Source organism: Lycium barbarum, chromosome 7 (assembly GCF_019175385.1).
Source record: "Lycium barbarum isolate Lr01 chromosome 7, ASM1917538v2, whole genome shotgun sequence".
Taxonomy (NCBI): Eukaryota; Viridiplantae; Streptophyta; class Magnoliopsida; order Solanales; family Solanaceae; genus Lycium; species Lycium barbarum.
Window position 1 is genome coordinate 134,602,551 of NC_083343.1, and position 15,315 is coordinate 134,617,865.

General features: G+C 36.9%; 1 protein-coding gene across 1 annotated transcript; it reads left to right on the forward strand.

Moving 5' to 3' along the window:
• Window positions 1-2,407: 2,407 nt before the first annotated feature.
• LOC132604637 (uncharacterized) lies at window positions 2,408-13,232 on the forward strand. Its single transcript, XM_060318232.1, has 20 exons — window positions 2,408-3,799; window positions 5,011-5,214; window positions 6,194-6,298; window positions 6,390-6,455; window positions 6,540-6,704; window positions 6,927-7,001; window positions 7,105-7,259; window positions 7,755-7,890; window positions 7,986-8,055; window positions 8,145-8,272; window positions 8,402-8,458; window positions 9,942-10,127; window positions 10,229-10,321; window positions 10,421-10,506; window positions 10,595-10,661; window positions 10,750-10,816; window positions 10,923-11,059; window positions 11,445-11,536; window positions 12,228-12,294; window positions 12,650-13,232. Exons 1-20 carry the CDS (start codon window positions 2,573-2,575, stop codon window positions 12,812-12,814), a joined length of 3,348 nt encoding a protein of 1,115 aa, XP_060174215.1. The 5' UTR covers window positions 2,408-2,572; the 3' UTR covers window positions 12,815-13,232.
• Window positions 13,233-15,315: the final 2,083 nt, after the last annotated feature.

Here is a 15,315-nt window from a genome sequence, read left to right on the forward strand (position 1 = left end):
GTCCAGTTTGGCCTCTTTTTGGCTTTCTTTTCACTTGGTTTCTTCCGATCACTTCTAAATCACATAAAACTGGATAGAACACCAATATCTCATAAATCAGCCGAGGTGGCAGCATCTGCGACACAGGATGCGACTCGCGGGTTCCACATGCGAGTCGCATGTGATGTCGCATGTGTTGCATCATTGTCTTATTTTATTTGGCCATTTTCTGTCAACAGATGCTGCACCACCTGCGACTCGCATGCAGTACCTGCGATTCACAGGTGGTGCTCTGGTTCACTTCAGCTATCTTGGTTTGTTTTGCTCTATTTTGTTCCATTTTGGTCCATTTTGTTCTTTTATGCTCTCCGGGCATCTTTTCCTACAAAACAACAAAAATACACAAAAAGTAACAACAAAAGTGCTTAAAGAGTCACAAAAACTTAAGGAATTAGCATCGAATATCGCGTAATTTCACGACTCATCAATGCCGTTGATGAAACACTTAGCCACCTATTTTTTTCAAGTGTGTTACTATCAAAGTCTTGTGGCAGATACTCGATGTGTGGCTAGATTTTCAAATAGTTGTGGGGGGATTGGCAAGAAAAGGTACAATGGATGACAAGCTGGACCAAGAAGAGATCTAGACAGGGGGCTATCATTACTAGTATTTTTACCATGCTAGTTTCTGTTGTACGGAGAGAAATAAACTTGATGAGATCCCAAAGTGGACACTTTCAAGCTGATTGAATCTGCAGAGAAATAGCTTTACATATCCACATAATAGGCAAGGACCTGAAAAAGTGGCAAGCTTTGCTGAACTAGCTTAATTCCATTCCCTAATGTATCACATTGTTGATGTTGCTGTAATTCTGTTCTAGAGGTCTTATGTTGCTTAGATTTATTTAGTGTGTTTTCTGTTTAACTATTTTTGTGAAAGTAGTATGTTGTAGTTAGGTCCCTCGTGTAAGTTGAGTCTGGTTGGCTAGCACTTTTGATTTAAATAAAATCATTTATTCATCAATTTATTTTTAAGCCAAATACAAAAAAAAAAAAAAAAACGCCTTAAAATTGTCAAATGTCGTAACCTCTCAATAAGATAAGCCTGATAAATGCGAAACGTGTGTCTAAAATGTACAAATTAAACTCTTTTGTCTTGCTGGTAAAAAAGTATGAAGATATTGTGTGAATTTCACACGTGATGACGTACAAAACAACAAATCGAATGTGACTTATTGTCAAAAATCAATAAAAATGTTTTAAGCGAAAAAAGAATCTTATTTTTTTCTAACAAATCCCCCACTCACCGTCATCTCCCACAATATATACCCCCCGCCCCCTCACCCACCCCTCATTTTCTTTCAAAATTCCACTCTCACCCACCCTTTTCTTCCCCTAAAATAAATGTTAAAAAGAATGCATAATAGAAACAACAAGTTAAAATAGACGAAAAACGATAAAAAATGACAAAAAATGACCAACTTTATCCATAATTTTACCATATACGGAGTTGACAAAAAATCTTAATTATTTGAATTAACAAATTTAGAGTTTTACTTGACATGTTTCCAAAAAGAAAGTCACAATGAAAAGATGAAGCGGGCACTTAAACTAAAATGGAACAAAAGAAAGATGCTTAACATATGTCGAATGCTACAATTTCGCCAAATCACTACAACATCGCCATCAAATTTGGTGATGAAAGTTGGCATAACATTATTTCTTTTAAACAAAATAATGTTTTTTCACGATCTGTGTCCACTTATTTTTATGCTTTTCAATGGTCACATGAAATTTGAAAAATTTAAAAAGTTAATTGTAGGCTTGTGGGTTTTAAAATGAGGAAGTCAATTATTTTAGTATGAAGGTAAAATTGGTTCAGACGATGGATGTTAGAATAGAAAAGGATGGCGGCAATGATAACGATGACAATTTGAGATAGAGAAAAAAGAAGAGAAAGGGAAAGGGTGAAGAATGATAACAACAATGGTTCGAGGGAATGAGAAGAAGGGAGGTGAAAGGAAAGGGAGGAGGGTGATGGTTAGGAAAGGAGAAAGAGAAAAAAAATTCAAAAGAAAATTTGAACTTACGTTTTTAATTAAATATGATATCATACATTCACAGATTTAAATTGTGCGATAAATAAACACATATTGAGTATAGAAATCAAGTATTGAATAGGGCTAATCTTAATTGAGATGACTAAATAAAAAGTTATAATAACTTTAGGATCTCAAAGTATAAATTATCAAATAGAAATTACCTTAATTGAGATGTCACAATGATAAGTTGTAACAACTTTAGTTGTATAAGTATCAATTTGACCCTAACTTTATCCTTTTTTTTTTTAAATGAAATATTTTTGAATCTTTGATCTCTCCAAAAAGCATAAAAAGGAAGTACTAAGTAGTGGTAAAAATTTTCAAAGGGGTCAAAAACCTTGCAAATTCTCCGGGTCCATCTTGGTGGTGTTCGCCGCTATATATCCATTGCGACACACACATTTAGAGGTGTGTCTGTGTGAGAGAGAAGAGAAGAGCGCCACCACTCCCTTCCATAGCTCTCTCTCGCACAGTCAGATAAACCCTAATCGATGGAGTCAACTAGTCAGTACGAACAAGCTCAACTGGCGGCCATACTGGGTGCCGACCCAGCACCATTCGAGACTCTAATCTCCCATCTCATGTCAACCTCCAACGAGCAACGATCTCAAGCTGAGTCAATCTACAATCTCATCAAACAGAACGATCCCAATTCACTCTCTCTCAAACTCGCTAACCTTCTCACCACTTCTCCACATACTGAGTCCCGTGCTATGTCTGCTATCCTCCTTCGTAAGTTGCTTACTCGCGATGATTCCTTCATTTGGCCTAAACTCACCCAGTCTACTCAGTCTGCTATTAAGTCTCTCCTCCTTACCTGTATCCAACGCGAAGAATCCAAATCCATTATTAAGAAGCTATGTGATACAGTTTCCGAGCTCGCTTCCTCTATTCTCCCCGAAAATCAGTGGCCTGAGATACTGCCCTTCATGTTTCAGTGTGTTACTAGCGATTCACCAAAGTTACAGGAATCTGCATTCTTGATTTTTGCTCAATTAGCACAGTATATTGGTGAGATTTTGGTCCCCTATATAAAGGATTTGCATTCCGTTTTCCTGCAAACGCTGAATAATTCCCCCAATCCTGATGTGAGGATCGCGGCGTTGAGTGCTGTCATCAATTTCATACAGTGTTTATCCAGCTCTAGCGAGAGGGATAGGTTTCAGGATCTATTGCCTGCCATGATGAGGACCTTGACCGAGGCCTTGAACAGTGGTCAAGAGGCTACTGCACAAGAAGCATTGGAATTGTTGATTGAATTAGCCGGGACCGAGCCTAGGTTCTTGAGGAGACAGCTGGTCGATGTCATAGGGGCAATGTTGCAGGTAGCCGAGGCAGAGAGTCTAGAAGAGGGGACCAGACACTTGGCAATTGAATTTGTGATTACGTTGGCCGAGGCCAGGGAACGTGCCCCAGGAATGTTGAGGAAGTTGCCCCAGTTTATTAGTAGGTTGTTTGCTATTTTGATGAAGATGTTGTTAGATGTTGACGATGAAGCTGTTTGGCATAGTGCTGAAGTTGAGCATGAGGATGCAGGGGAAACAAGTAATTATAGTGTAGGGCAGGAGTGTTTGGATAGGTTAGCTATTGCATTGGGCGGTAACACTATTGTTCCTGTTGCTTCAGAGCAGTTGCCTGCTTACTTGGCTGCACCCGAGTGGCAGAAGCACCATGCCGCTCTCATCGCCCTTGCTCAGATTGCTGAAGGTTGCTCGAAGGTACTCATGACAAATTTGTTTCCATTGATTAGTTATGTTAAAGTGTAAGTCTTAATGAACAGGAGCAGCTGAATGATATTTGTGGCGTAAAGCCAAATTTTATTCGAGAGACCTATATATATTAGACACCAAATTTGTTGTAAAAACATATAGTAAAAAAGTTAGAATTGTAAAACGTGATTTTAAAAATTGATAACTTGATGATTGATATTACAATAAATTAATGTGCGAGGTTCTTCGATTTACTTACTTTAATGCTTGAAAGCAGTAGAAGGAATGAAAATCAATGTGCTTTTAAAATTATTTAATACTGCATTATATTGTTTGACAGAATGTAGATGCATAAGAAGAAGAAAATAGCATAAGTACAAATATAAATTTGGAAGACATGAGCTGAAGAAGGAAATGTGGTTTGCCATTAAATTATATATTTTCCTTACACTTAAAGGCTCATTATGCCAATGTCTCCTCCTTTAAGTTGTCCTTTTCCGTAACTACTTCTTTCTTTTTCACAAACTCTTTGTACTTTTTTTACAGGATTTAATATAAGTCATAAAAATAATTAACAATTTTTGGGGGCCTCAAGTTTTGGGGGGCCTAAAGCAATTACTTCATTTGCTTACCCCTTGAGCCGGCCCGGTTAATGAAATGGGCCCGAATATGTACTCCACATTCTGAAAAATATTTATTACCTCGAAGGAGGAAAGAACAGTATTGAGGGTTGAGAAAGGACAAATAGATTCTTATAGCTAACTAGTTGATTGATATTTATTGATGACCTAGTCTTTATGAACTTAAAAACATTTTCACTGTATTTGTTTAGGAGGTTTGCTGCTTTTTTATGCACTCTAATGTAGTTTCAGCTATAAAAAATTATGCTTTGAAGTATTTCTAATGTTGTTTCCAGAAATCTAACCCCTTCTTTAAAAGAAAAAGAGAAGTCAAAGAATAATGTCTTAAATCACACAGTGTTGACCTTGTTCTTCAAAGCCTGCCATTCTTTTTTGGTATGGGTGGAGTATTTGTTCAGTATAACTACTTTTGGTTTGTTGAGCCGTTTCCTGCAGTGGTGCTTGTCCAAGCGTTTAATTCAAATTGCTGGATTGTATACTCAACCAATGTTTGTTTGTTGAACTGAACATTTCTGATTACTTTTCTATGATTTTTAACTAGTTATCTTTGATGACACTGTGCCTTGTTACCTATAACAGGTCATGATTAAGAATTTGGAGCAAGTGGTCAACATGGTTCTCAATTCTTTCCAGGATCCTCATCCTCGAGTGAGGTGGGCAGCTATTAATGCAATTGGCCAGCTGTCAACTGACTTGGGTCCAGATTTGCAAGTTCAATATCATGCCCGTGTATTGCCGGCACTAGCGGCAGCGATGGATGATTTCCAAAGTCCACGAGTACAGGTTTGTCCTGGTGGTATGGTGAACCCATATTAGATGCTGTAGCTTCGTGAAAATGTGTTTTAAACAGTAGCAGAAGATAATGTTACTTTATCCCCCAGCGTATTGGTGTAGTGCTAAGAGCATATCATGTGATGCGTGGGTTAGACACACGCCACGAGTTTGAATCCTTCCACAAACAAAAGCATGGTATTTAAGGGAGAAGGATAGATGGTTGGATCATTATCTATTGAGTGTCGAACCATGTGCTCTCGGGGATTTCCCGGTTATCAGAAAAAAGAAAGAGATATTACTTTAGTATATTTGGTTGACCATTAGCTGATCGTTTTTTTGGTTTGATCAAATTAAGAATGATAGATTTCTTTATTATTTACTCCCTCCGTCCATATTAAATGGTGTTTTTACCTTTTCATTTTGGTCCAAAATAATTGGTGTTTCACCTAATCAAGAAGGTATTAATTGTTTTCTTCCAAATTTATCCCTATTTAGATAAGTTGATTTTTATGTAACCAAGAAACTATAGTAAATAGGTACTATTTGATTAAGGATAAGTTAGTAAAAACACTTCTTACTTTCTAGGAGTGAGAACATTTCTTAAGGGGTGTGCAAGCTAAAAGCACCACTTAATATGGACAGGAGGGAGTAGATGTTAACACACCTGATTAATTAATGAGGATGGTAATTTTTTGCTCAAAACATATATCTTCCTAGATTCAATTTTGGGAAATGTGGATCAATCATTCAACTTTGTGATGTGTATATCTATAGATATGTAGAATGTTAGATTGCTTTTAAAATAAACCTCTTGAGATAATGTAGTTTTTGTCTTGGCTTTTGAGTTTTGGTACACTGCGCTTCCATTTATTAGGATATTTGTTGCTCTAAAGTAACAAGGGTGTTTACGGAACTATATTAAATATTTGGCTCAGATGTATGCAACATCAGCAGTAATTTTTCTTTTTTCCATTTGGGATATTCACAGGCACATGCTGCATCAGCTGTCCTCAATTTCAGCGAGAACTGCACGCCAGAAATTCTGACACCTTATCTAGATGGAATAGTTAGCAAACTTCTTGTACTCCTGCAGGTATGGCATGAGAGAACATATTATAAATTCACTGACTGGTGCAAGAGATTCATGGTTTCTTGTCCTGCTTATTATATCTTCTGATATGCAGAATGGCAAACAAATGGTGCAAGAGGGAGCACTAACTGCTTTGGCTTCTGTAGCTGATTCATCCCAGGTATCATCTTGTTTGCAGTGATTCTGACTCAATAATATCTCGAGTCTACTTTGGAGGATAATGGCTAATGTGATGTTTTAACAGGAGCACTTCCAGAAGTACTATGATGCTGTAATGCCGTATTTGAAAACTATCCTTGTAAATGCAACTGATAAATCTAATCGCATGCTTCGAGCCAAAGCCATGGAGTGCATAAGTTTGGTAGGGATGGCTGTTGGCAAAGATAAATTCAGAGACGATGCAAAGCAGGTCAGTATGAGAATAGAAAGATATAGCTATGGTATACTTCCTGCCAGTGTTCTCCAGTTTTAATTTAATCTATAAGACTATAACCTTCTAGTTTTATATGATTGGACACATCTGGTAGTGCCCTTATAGATATGTGGCTTCATTCGTTTTTTCATCCAAATTGGTCCAATTCTCAAAGCATTATACCGTAGAGCTTATTCTTCAAACTTTGTTGTAATTAAGGTTATGGAAGTGCTTATGTCATTGCAAGGATCACAAATGGAGACAGATGACCCAACTACTAGTTACATGCTACAGGTGTGGGTGCATCCCTTAATCTAAACCTGGGAGCTTCATTTCGACATGATCACAGTATTGTTTTTTCCAACCTGATCACACTACATTATTTGTTACACTGTAGGCTTGGGCCAGACTTTGCAAGTGTTTGGGACAGGATTTCCTTCCATACATGAGTGTGGTCATGCCTCCTTTGCTTCAATCTGCTCAACTAAAGCCTGATGTGACCATATCGTCTGCAGATTCAGACAATGAACTTGATGATTCAGATGACGATAGGTAAACGTTTTAGAATGAAATTTTCCTTCAATTTAATTTGAGAACACTTTTGGCATTCCTCTAAGTTGCGGTAATTGTTTATATTCAATCTTGTATTGGAAGTTGAAAGGGGTGTAGAAGTCAGAATTGGCAAATAGTATGCCATGTGATATTTTTGGGCTTACGGCTTTCTCATGGAAAATTGCTAATTACATCCCCATGCCACTCGATATAGTATGTGCATATTCCCATGTTTAGTATAGTTGCATAGAGGGTTATTCACATCCGTTTGTGATGAGGATGCAGAGTCGCTACAATTCTAAGACGTGATGCTAGTGCTCGCTTCTTTTGCATCAACAACTGACGTTCTCTTATGGAATTCAATAAAACTGTAACCTTTTCTTTCTTTCATGAAGTTTTCATATAGAATAAACTTTGAGGACATAGTCTGCTATGTTAGGACTTTGGTTATGTATGGCCACCATACATTACTTGTCTATGTTTTATGTGATGCAGTATGGAGACCATAACTCTCGGGGATAAAAGGATAGGCATCAAAACAAGTGTCCTAGAGGAGAAGGCTACTGCTTGTAATATGCTATGCTGCTATGCGGACGAGCTAAAGGAGGGTTTCTACCCATGGATTGACCAGGTCGGCATCACTAGTTACTTGCATGTTTTATATGCTATTGAGTGAAATCTTGGATTGCATTTCGAGTTAAATAAGTATGCTAATTCTTGAAACAGGTCGCTCCAACATTAGTCCCGCTTCTGAAATTCTATTTCCATGAGGAAGTCAGGAAAGCTGCGGTTTCAGGTGGATTTCTGTTATGTCTATTTTATTCTCCTCTAGTTATTTTTCTGTAATTTGCAAATTACTGATATTTTACTGTATGTTGGTTATAGCCATGCCAGAGCTGTTGCGGTCTGCCAAACTGGCTGTAGAGAAAGGGATTGCTCAGGGCCGAAACGAGGCCTACGTCAAGCAGTTATCTGACTACATAGTACCAGCTTTGGTGGAAGCTTTGCATAAGGTTGACTTATTTGTTGAGTTGCTGTTAACTTTTTGCCTTTTTTTGGGGGATCGTCTGAAAAATAATGGATTATGGTACTTTAATTTTTGGCTTGCTAGTTAGTAACATTTCTGCTGCTATCCATCACAGGAGCCTGATACTGAAATATGTGCAAGTATGTTGGATGCATTGAATGAGTGCCTACAGGTCAGTTATTTTTAAGTTCTTTTGGGTGCCGGTAACTGTAAGTTCTGTAGAGTTATCGATTTGCTTTCATTAAGCTTTCTTTTTTCCTTTATTAATCAATATGCTAAAATAATTAACTGTTACTGTTTACATTCTCAACAGATCTATGGTTGATATTGTCTTTTTCTTATTTTCTATTTCAGTGACTTTATGAAAATCCTAGAAAGTGAAGTTTCATTCAAATTAGTTAATAATTATCGTTTTGACTGATTGTTTTTACGTAAATAAAATGTAGAAAAGCGGTGTGAACTAGAACAAATAGTGCAGTGGCAATAAATGCGAGGATATTTACTTCCATAATCTCATCTGTTTTTTGTTATGGCCTTTCCATTTTTTTGTATTTCCTTTCCTGGACTGCTTTGAATTGCTCTTCTCGAGCCGAGGGTCTATCGGAAACAAACTCTACCTCCCAAGGTATGGGTAAGGTCTGCGTACACTCTACCCTCCCCAGACCCCACTTTGTGGGATTATACTGGGTATATTGTTGTTGTTAATCTCATCTGTTTTTTTACTTGGTGCTCAGACAGTAAATTAGTTATTGATTGTATATCGTTTTAACCTACTAGTACACTTTTCCCAGAGATCTAAACAAGACAATTAGCAAGGTTTAATTGAGATGTTGTACCTCAAGCAAAAGATAACCACTTCAACTCCTACATAAAGAAGAGGCTTCTGTTCCAGCAGAGCCTTTTTTCAGTAAATCTGGAGTCTACTAGCAGACTAGCAGAAAAGCTGTTGCACTTGGAAACTAAGTTTAGTTTAGTCACAACTAGAAGTGGTGGTAGAGCAGAAGACTTGGTGGAACAGCGATAGTGGACTGTTTTTCTTTGGATTATTTGGAATGGAAATAAATAGAAGGTTATCTGATACACAGATGCATCATTCATTAAAAGATCATCTTCATTCCATATATACTTTTGTTGTAAAGAGAGAACTGCTTGTTTGCAGAGATAGTTAGGTTGATCTGATGAAAGAGTGTGGTTGAACCATCTCAGTCTGTACGTAGATAGTTTTGACACCATTTTGGCGTGTGATTAATGAAAGATTCCGGTTTATCAAGAGAATGATACTAGACTTCCAATATTCCTGTCTATTTGATAGTCTACTTGTATAAACTGAGTTATGGTTTATATGAGTTGGACATAGAGATAGAGTTACCTAGTACCTGTGCTGGTGGGAGGTAGCAGGTATTCCGTGGAATTGGTCGAGGTGCGTGTGATACGCTTACCCGGACACCATGTTATCGGAAAAAATGAGTTGGATTTAAAACATGGGAGAGCCATAACATGTCTTGGGGACAAGTAATTACTAGAGATGCGAATGATTGTTGAACTTGCACTTCAAGGTCCTAATATGTCTTGAAACATATAGTACGATTTTACTGTTACTCCTTTCCAGGCCTTTGATATTTTAATCTTATCATGAATTCTTCTCTGGACTTCAGATATCTGGACCTCTCTTGGATGAAGGTCAGGTCCGAAGCATTGTGGATGAGATAAAGCAGGTCATCACTGCCAGTTCAAGTCGAAAGAGAGAACGAGCAGAGCGAGCAAAAGCTGAAGACTTTGATGCTGAGGAAAGTGAATTGCTCAGGGAGGAAAATGAGCAAGAAGAAGAAGTGTTTGACCAAGTATGTTTAACATAAGATTGTTGCTCAAGAATGAGCGGTGGATCAGTTTATCATTAAACATGTCTTTCATTATCAGGCTTATCCTTTTGAAATTTTTATAGGTTGGTGAAATATTGGGTACACTGATTAAAACATTCAAGGCAGCTTTCTTGCCCTTCTTCGACGAGCTCTCATCATATCTAATGCCTATGTGGGTAAGTCCTGCACGGTTTCTTATGTAACTCTTGCAAATAAGTTCTTTTAATTTGTCATATATCTCATTCTTATTACCTTTCCCACCTGCATCTATTAAGGGTAAGGATAAAACAGCTGAAGAACGGAGAATAGCAATTTGCATCTTTGATGATGTTGCAGAGCAGTGCCGAGAAACGGCGTTAAAGTAGGTCTATTCTGTACATGTTTGTCTTTAATTGGGGGCCTATTATGATATGAATTTAGATGTAACTGTTTCTTCCTTTGCAAACTAGGTATTATGACACATATCTTCCTTTCCTCTTGGAAGCATGCAATGATGAGAGCCCGGATGTCAGACAGGTTTGTACATGCTAAATGGTTGTGGCTTATTTTAGACATTTTGGACATGCTATTTCATTTATCTGAACCCCACTAATGTCATATCCAGGCTGCTGTTTATGGACTTGGTGTATGTGCAGAACATGGTGGTTCTGTTTTCAAGTCTCTAGTGGGAGGTATTGTATGGTGTTGGAAACCTTTCCTTTTTTTTGTCTGGAGCAGTAGGAGGGGGGCAGGTGTAATGTGTTCCTACTTTAACTTCATTTCATTACATTAATTCAGAGGCTCTGTCAAGGCTCAATGTTGTTTTAAGGCATCCAAGTGCTTTGCAACCTGAGAACTTAATGGCATATGATAATGCTGTTTCAGCATTAGGGAAAATTTGCAGTTTTCATCGTGACAGCATTGACTCGGCCCAGGTACTATTTTTGTAAATCCTAAGTTTCCTGACTTCTATTTTGTCAATGTGCGTACAAATTCCACGTTTTTAGCTTGAATTGAATGGCTAAGAGAGCGTTACTATTACATTTTCAAGTGTCAATGTATCTAATCTCATTGGTGATTGGACTGGCACAGGACTTTTTATATGAACAATTCGTATGATTGCCTTTTTGTGATAATGGAAAGCAACTAACTCGATGTTTTATTAATCACATGCTTTATAGTTTCTTGAATGTTACTCACTTATTTTATACAAATGTCTTTGATTTTGCTATAACATATTAGCCTTTGCTTGTTGTAAGAGAACCTTGCAATAACCTTGTTATGGTATCTTCGATTCTCATATCCGATGCTTTTTGGCAGGTTATTCCTGCTTGGCTGAATTGCCTGCCTATAAAAGGTGACCTGATTGAAGCCAAGGTTGTTCACGACCAACTTTGTTCAATGGTTGAAAGGTATTGGACCTGTTTACTGTAACTTGTATCTTGTAACTTAGGATGGTGTCAAAGGCTGGATTAAATGAGCCCTTTTTTGGAGTAGGGGGAGGGGTGGTTTCATGAATAGGTCATGTATATGGCTGATGTAGGTTATCTTCTTTTGGGATATGGCTTGTATACAGAGTTTCCCCAATTGTCAATAATTTTTTTTGAGGAGCATTTAGTGTGTACTCTAACTTGGTTAGGAGTTTATAGCATTCTAATGGAGCTGCAAATACAGTTTTTGTTTGTTGTTACTTTGTTTAGGTTCGATGAAGCTTCTAAACTCATTGAAGATAGCTTCACTCGATTTTTTTTCCTTAGCTGCTCTGGATTCTATTCTAGATGCTACTTACTTAAATATGATGTTTTATTTCACTAGGTAGCCCATCTATTATACAACATGGTTGAAAGCGGACAAAAATAGTTGTTTCCATATTGTTACGTAGGCTTAGCTTGGCCTCTCTCTAACTAAGGATTCAATCCAGGGACACTCGGGACCATTTTTCTAGTAATGTTTAGTTTTATTAAGAGAATATAATAAAGTGGGCTGTTTTAGCTGTCAAGGTCATCTTGCCTGCTGTGACAGCAGTTATTCTAGTGTTCTTCTCTGTGTCAGGTAGCTTGTCTTCTGAGTCTCTATGTTTTAATTCTATTTTCCTGCTTGCAGGTCAGACAGAGAACTTCTGGGTCCCAACAATGAGTACCTTCCAAAAGTTGTTCAAGTTTTTGCTGAGGTTAGCTCTTTCACTACCAGTTTAGGTTGATACTTGCCACCGAAAGGTAGCAGTCTTGAAACAATCCCCAATTCTGAACCAGTAGTTGTGGGATCCAATTGTTCCTTTGAAATTCAAGGATGTGAGCCTTATCTCAGTTTGTTTTGATTCTCTTTTGGATTCTTAGTTTTCCTTGTTTGGGTTGACGGTAGAGCGATGGAAACATCTGCTCCAGAGTCTCTCTTTTGGTACTTAACTGACATTTGTCTTTCACCCTCTTCATCCCCCTTTTTAGATGCTTGATTGAAAATCTCGAATTCATCGAATAATATATATAGACACTGCCATCTTGAAACACGGAATTGCTTTTCTGTAGGTTCTATGTGCCGGTAAGGATCTGGTGACAGAGCAGACTGCTAGTAGGATGATTACTCTGTTGAGGCAGCTTCAGCAAACACTACCACCAGCCACCCTGGCTTCAATATGGTCATCCCTGCAGCCTCAACAGCAGGTAGCACTGCAATCAATGCTATCATCATAATGCTGTGGAAGCTAACGTCTTCTCTCCAATGCAATGAAGCTGCCCGACCTGTAGCTGTGTGTGAATCAAATATTTGATACTCCATTCATTCTCATTAATGTTGTTCATTTGGACTTTGAGTCTGTGCCAGCCTGCTGTTGGTTTTGGCAAAGTATGCGAGCAAAGGTGGAAGTCATTTTTTTGTTTGTTTGTAGAATGTGTATATCAAAAGTTTTGCAGTTGAGTCTTGCTTCAGTAAGGATAGGAGCATCGATGGTCATGGTTTGCGAGAGGTTTTGTTGGTCAAATGTGTAAGGTTCAAGGGTTGTCAGGGTGACGGCTCTTGTCACAGTTTTGGTCCAGTCATCGTCTTGTTTTCTTATACATTTTGATAATTATAAAAGAGTACATTATTTAAATGGTGATTCATTTGTTGCTATGATTGTGATTATTTCATGCCTTTTATCTTTTTGTTTATTCTTTTTAAGGTTTTATGTGAATACTATACTAGTTGTACTCTTTTGAGTTTTAAATCCCTTTCCACTCATTGCGTCGTTGCATCAAATCCTTCGCCTTATTCAGTGCGACTTTAAACGCATTCACCTGTAAAGTTCTGGTTGCTTTCAGAACCTGTGATTCATTTTAGGCTTCTCAACTTTAAATTCTTGCGTTTTCTATCGGAAGCAGCCTCTGTCCCAAACAGGTAGGGAAAGGTTTAGCTTCTCAAATGTAAAATCACTAGGATCCCTTTATTTTACCATTTATACTGAGGTCCCAACGCAGATATTACCATTAGTCCCCTCATTGATAATGTTCTTCAATGTATCTATGGTTGAAGTTAGTGGTGAAGAAGGGACAACCGGAAGAGGGAAATTTATACAACACACATCATATCATGTTATGCTAAAAGTGGGAAGAATCTAAGTATAAAGTTTAATTACTAAAATGTCCCGTAAAAAGCAAAAAGACACTTTTACCCCTCATTTAAACAACATACCTATGATATTTGTAGGGATCTAGTAGCTCGGTTGGTTGGTTACCTGAGCTTTCACCTTGTTGGCGAGCCCCATTTCCCCGTTCCCCTACCCCTATGTAATTAAAAAAAAAAAGTCACCTATGATATTTTTGTACAAAATAGTTAAGTTAGTATCTTTCAATAAATGATAAATGAACTAATTAAAATGGGAATATTGCATGCCGTGAAGTTCATGCATTGTCAATTAAAGCATAGTGTAGTCTATTCACTTTCTTGAAGATTTTCATCTTCCAGTATTTATTGCAAAGGTACCATTTACATGTCTATTCATTGTTTTTGTTTGTGAAGATTAAAAGATTATACCCATATTATTATTTGGGTTGAATTTGTGGGAATTACAGAACATGTGGGAACAGCCTATTTAAAAATTTAATTCACCAAAATATTATTCTTTAAATGCTAAGTGAGCATTTTATTCTTGAGCCAAAAATGACTTTTACTGATTACGTTTTATTATTTTAATTAACCGGCTGAATATAGAGAGTTATTCCCTTGATTTTGTAGACTGTCATTAGTTTTATATGTTTAATTCTCTTAACTATGCAGCCAAGGAATGTTTGTCTCTTTCATCTTTTTCTTATTCAATTGTTTGGATCTCTTTAATGACTTAATACATGTTCCACAACGCTATAACTTCCAAGTATTTAAAAATGTACGTGGTTGAGTTTATATAATCATCAAATTGAATTGAATGAAGCAATAAAAACAAAAGAACCCCCTGATCCTTCAGCTCTCTTCTGTTACAAATTTAGATGACTAATTCCTTTATATATATTGTGGATCAGTTATCATTTCTTTACCTTTTTTGCTCTCAGTAGTTTTTGTTTTTTGGATTTGCTTTGCTCTAACATGTGGACATTTTCTTGAGTTGAGTTTGCTAACTAATTAGTTCTTATTTTTTATCTTAATTTCAGATTTTACTTCGGAATTGTGCACTTTTCACTTCTGAATCACATCATCAGGTACATAACAGATATGCAATTGTAATTTATAACTGTTTTTTCAATTATTGTTTCACAAAAATATAATGTAGTTTGTAGGAAAACGTGATATATGTATGAGATTTTGAGAACTATAAAAGATATAGACTTTAGATACATACACGATTAGTAGTCCTTTGATTTTTTGGCTTTTTACACGTGGTGATAACTTTTTGTTATATTTCGTAATGTGATTATATTATACAATTCAACTAATAATCTTTAGTCAAATTCAGATGAAATGATTCATAATCTTGAATCAAACAAAGAATGCATGTACGTGCAACTATGATTTATATATATATATTAAATTTTTTGATATCATTAGTTATTAATGCAGGTGTAGACCATGAAATTGTCAACAACATACTAACCATCTTAAGAAAGATATATGTTCAAAGTTATGTACAACGTTTACAAAATACTACTTTCATTCGTCAACACCTTCTTGATATGTATGCGAATGTAAAAAGGAGGCTACAATTTCTTAAAGAGAAGACACAAAC

Excerpts from the sequence above, each read along its gene's own strand:
- LOC132604637 (XM_060318232.1), top strand. The coding sequence starts at position 2,573 with ATGGAGTCAACTAGTCAGTACGAACAAGCTCAACTGGCGGCCATACTG. Across the intron at positions 6,705-6,926 it reads TCAGAGACGATGCAAAGCAG|GTTATGGAAGTGCTTATGTC; the intron begins GTCAGTATGAGA and ends GTTGTAATTAAG. Across the intron at positions 11,060-11,444 it reads ACAGCATTGACTCGGCCCAG|GTTATTCCTGCTTGGCTGAA; the intron begins GTACTATTTTTG and ends GCTTTTTGGCAG.